This window comes from Dendrobium catenatum, unplaced genomic scaffold (genome assembly GCF_001605985.2).
Source record: "Dendrobium catenatum unplaced genomic scaffold, ASM160598v2 fragScaff_scaffold_1363, whole genome shotgun sequence".
Lineage (NCBI taxonomy): Eukaryota > Viridiplantae > Streptophyta > Magnoliopsida > Asparagales > Orchidaceae > Dendrobium > Dendrobium catenatum.
In genome coordinates this window covers 142,235-146,752 of record NW_021319825.1, presented here as the reverse complement: position 1 = coordinate 146,752, position 4,518 = coordinate 142,235, and the positions used below count along the sequence as shown (strand labels likewise).

Sequence of the window (4,518 nt, the reverse complement as noted above, 5' to 3'; positions counted from 1 at the left end):
AAAAGTTTGATCTAGATGTCCTAATTAAATTTTATTAAATATATTTAATTTTTTTATTTATGTCATGATTGTTTGACAAATTTTACACCAATTATTGCTACCTAATACAACCCTCTAATTTGTTCATCCAAGATGAGTGGCTTTACACTTAGAGACAAAATGTGAAATGAGTATATACCTGAAAGGTTGGAGTAGAATGGCAGATAAGATTAAAGAAAGTTGCCTTAGATGGATTGGTCACATAAAACGTCATCCTTTCAATGACCCTGTTAGGAGAGTAGATGTATTAGATATGTTCTATGTTAAGAAAGACAGAGGTAGACCTAAAGAAACTTGTTTAGAAAGTATTAAAATGAGTTTTTTTTATTAGTTATAGATGAGATTTTCACTCTTAATAGAAAGTATTTATGTAGTAGAGCTCATGCAATGGTTCAATAACTTGTTATTGTTGTTGTTGATTTAAAATTTTGACATTTATCAATTTTATAATATTATTATTCTTTTAATATTTTATTTTATTTTATTTTGTCATTCATTAACATGGATATGAGGTGGATGCAAAATTTAAAATTATTATTTTTTTTATTTTAAATAAATAAAATATATTTTTCTTCATTAACTTAAATAAATTCATAAATCATAATATTCTTTTTTATGATTTATAAATTATCAAAGAAAAGGCTAAGGAGATTGATATATTAGGATTTAAATTATGATATTAAGGTAGGAGTCATAGTAGAAATGGTGTATGTGTGATTATTTATAAGAGTTTAAAAGATAATGCTATAGAAATTAATAGAATTATAGCTTTAAATATTAATATTGATACTAAGATTATTAATATTATAAGTATTTCTGCTCCTCAAGTTGGTTTATATATACATTCAGAATTAAAATTTAAGAATGACATAGAAGAAGTACAAAAAGATACCTCTTAAAAAAAGAGTTTCTATTAGATGATATTTAAATGGACATGTTGTTAGAGAGTTAAAAGATTTTAAAAGCATTTATAGTGGCTATGAGTTTGGAGCAACTAATGAAGGTGATAGGACCATATTAGATTTTGCTCTAACGTATGATATTATAATTACTAATACTTTATTTAAGAAAATCGAAGAAAAAATCATCATTTATAAGAATGGATATAATAAAGCTCAGACTAATTATTTTCTTAAAAGAAAAATATATCATTTTGATTGCAAAGATTGTTAAATTATTCTGAGTGGAAGTTTAAATACACAACATTGATTATTAGTTTTGAACATTAAAATAAAGGGACATAATATAAAAAAAAGTAAAATATTATTCTAGGATTAGATGGGGGCATTTAAAAAATATTAATAAAAAATATTTTTGAGAGTAAGATTCCAAATTTTAAGATTTTGTTGGTGTTTTTGTTGGTGTATGAGAAAGCTAATATCATGTGAAAAAAAGTAGCCAGTGATATTAAAAATGTTGCAAATGATGTGCTTAGAGTATCAAAAGAAAAAACTATTAATAGTAAAAATAGTTTATGGTGGAATCAAAATCTAAAAAAAAAAGCTTTGTTAAATAAATTGGTTTAGATTAAAAGTTTAAAAAATTGGGAAAGATATAAAGAGGCTCATAAAAAATCTAAGAAAGAAATATGCAATGCAAAGAATTTAGCTTTTAATGATTTATATAATATATTAGATATTAAGGAGGGAAAAAGATATATATAAATAAGTTTGCCAAGCAAGGAGATAGAAGAAGTAAAAATTTAGTTCAAATGAAGTGCATTAAGGATGAAGAAAAAAAAGTGCTTTTATTAGAAGAGGATATTCAACAAAAATGAATGAGATTTTTTATAAGCTTTTCAGTGAATATTATGAGAATAGGTTTGACTTTTGTGACCTTAGCAACCTAAATAAAAATAATTTTTTTTTATATTTTATTGACGTATTAAAACCAAAGTTAAAGAGGCTTTAGAGAAAATAAAATGTTAAAAAGTTGTTGGACCTTATGATGTTCCAATATAGGTGTAAAAATCTTAGGAGATGAAGGAATTTATTGGCTTACAAAACTTTTCAATATTAATTTGAAGACTAAAAAGATACCATATGAGTGGTGAAGGTGTGTGTTGATTCCTAGTTTTAAGAATAAAGGTGAAGCACAAGAGTGTGTGAATTTTAGAGGAATTAAGTTTGTGACATACTTTAAAACTATTTGAGAGAGTTATTGAGCATAGGTTACGGCATGATATTAATGTTTCTCAAAATCAATTTGGATTCATATCGGGTAGGTCGACAATGGAACCTATACATTTCTTAAGAGATTTGATGGAGAAGTATAGAAAGAATAAGGAGGAATTATATATGATTTTTATTAATTGTAGTTATATAATTCGTTAATTCAAGTGAATATCCAAGGGAACTCCTCTTGAGGGTGCTTGTCCTCGTTACAACCCAACCATTACCTACTAAAGCACCTTTGAAGACATTTATGCATATAGAGAAACTATCTTCACTTTTTTCTTAAGAGTCTAGGTTGAACAAAATTTCATCCATAAAAATACCAAATCTAAGAATATAATTTAATAACTTCTTCAATCTATTTAAATGTTCCAACCCTAATATGTCTTTTATAGAGACAATATGAAGTAGTATGAAAAAAAAATAGTATAAAAAATACCTACACTTTTTTGAAAAATAGTGACCTACAAAAGTGCAAACTAACTACAATTAATTTTCTTTTGTTGGCATGGATGTAAATGGATACTTTTTTTTCTCTTTTGGGGATTTTTATTTTTTATTTTTTTTTTGTTATGTCTTATGTTTTACAACTTTATAATTTCATTAAAATTAAAATACTTCATTTAAAAAAATAACACATACAATTTGGACCCATAAGATGTGCCAATCAAACCATGTGAGTACAACTTCTAATACTTTGATATCAAAATATATAACTATCAAATGAGTTTAACATGTATGCATATAGAGAAACTATCTTCACTTTTTATGGTGCCTATTAATGCCTACTAAGATTGGCTTACCAAGGCCATGTTTAAAATAAATCATAGAAAATATTGATGATTATGCTAACAAATTGTGCATTAGCTTCCATTAACAAAATAAAGGTGAAAACATTTATATGTCCATCATCATTATTTTTCCTTACAATGCTCCACATGGTTGCAGTTGTATTTGTGGATGAACATGACATTTCGACGTATGCCATCAAAGCAGCAGACGATGAAAGAACTCTAAACAAAGTCCTCTACATAAGGCCTCCTGCAAACATCTACTCCCATAATGAACTCATTTCTCTTTGGGAGAAGAAGAAAAATATAACCCTCGAAAGAATATATGTTGCTGAAGAAGAGGTCCTTACAAAAATAAACGGTAATTTATTTATTTATTTAACCATAAATTCAAATGTTCAAGAACATCAAATGCTTGAGATGTTTATACAATTTTTTCATGCAAATCTCGCAGAATCCCCTGAGCCATTACCTTTCTTTTATGCAATTGCTCATGCTGGCTTCATTAAGGGAGAAACAATAAATTTTGATATAAATCCAACAGTTGGAGTTGAGGCTTCCCAACTATACCCAGATGTCAAATACACTACTGTTCAAAATTTTATAGATCAATTTCTATGAGCTGCAAATTATTCAAAATAAGCCAACTTCCTACCAGGCAAAAAACTTTATTTTGGTTGCAACTATTTGGGTATTGAACTTAATGCAAAATAATGTGGTGTTCTCTTCATGTGAAAGGTTTTTTTTTTTCTTGTTCTTTTTTATTTTTTTGCCAGAAAGATTTGATGTGTTATAATCCAAGAGAGAATCAAAACCAAGATCCTAAAAATAACTTTCAAAACCCATAACAACTAGACTCTAATATGTTAATGCATAAATATGATTTAATTTACATTTATGCCACATAATTCTTATATGTTTACATATCTAACACGAATCCTTATATTTACTTATATAACATTCAATTCTTTAAATTATATAAAAATAGCACTAATATTCATTAATCTAAAGTTAAATAATCTTTATGCATATATTTTGATGTGATTGAGACATTAAAATGTCATGCATGCAAATCTAAAATTTAGATGCAACATTATAAGTACATATGAATTCAATTGTATGCAAATAAATGTGGTAAAAGCAAGGATATATATATATATATATATATAGAATGAAGAAAGAGAACGAAGATATTTCTATTCCTTGTTTATACATCATTGACTTGAAAAGTAATCTATGCTTGAGGGTGGTTTTCACCCTATTCGATATATATATATATATATATATATATATATATATATAACCTACTTTAGATTTAAAACATTAACTTCTTATCTTTTGATTTTATAACCATGAGGCTATCGAATATAGACTTCTTCTTTTAGGGTCCATTGGTGGTTGAATCAATTGTTAAAGGGCCTTATTTAGCTTTAAAACAATATCTTCTTACATTTTGACTTAAAACCTAGTGGCTGTTAAATATAGACTTCTTCTTTGAGGAATCCATACAAGAA

The 4,518-nt window shown here is 26.4% G+C and overlaps 1 protein-coding gene across 1 annotated transcript in view; it reads left to right on the top strand.

Moving 5' to 3' along the window:
* LOC110115236 (isoflavone reductase homolog PCBER-like) overlaps window positions 1-3,725 on the top strand; it is a 13,387-nt gene extending 9,662 nt beyond the window's left edge. Inside the window, exons 6-7 of the mRNA XM_020848408.2 lie at window positions 3,162-3,365; window positions 3,459-3,725. Of these exons, the coding sequence (XP_020704067.2) occupies window positions 3,162-3,365; window positions 3,459-3,625 (371 nt within the window). The 3' untranslated portion in view covers window positions 3,626-3,725. The remainder of the gene's footprint in view (window positions 1-3,161; window positions 3,366-3,458) is intronic.
* Window positions 3,726-4,518: the final 793 nt, after the last annotated feature.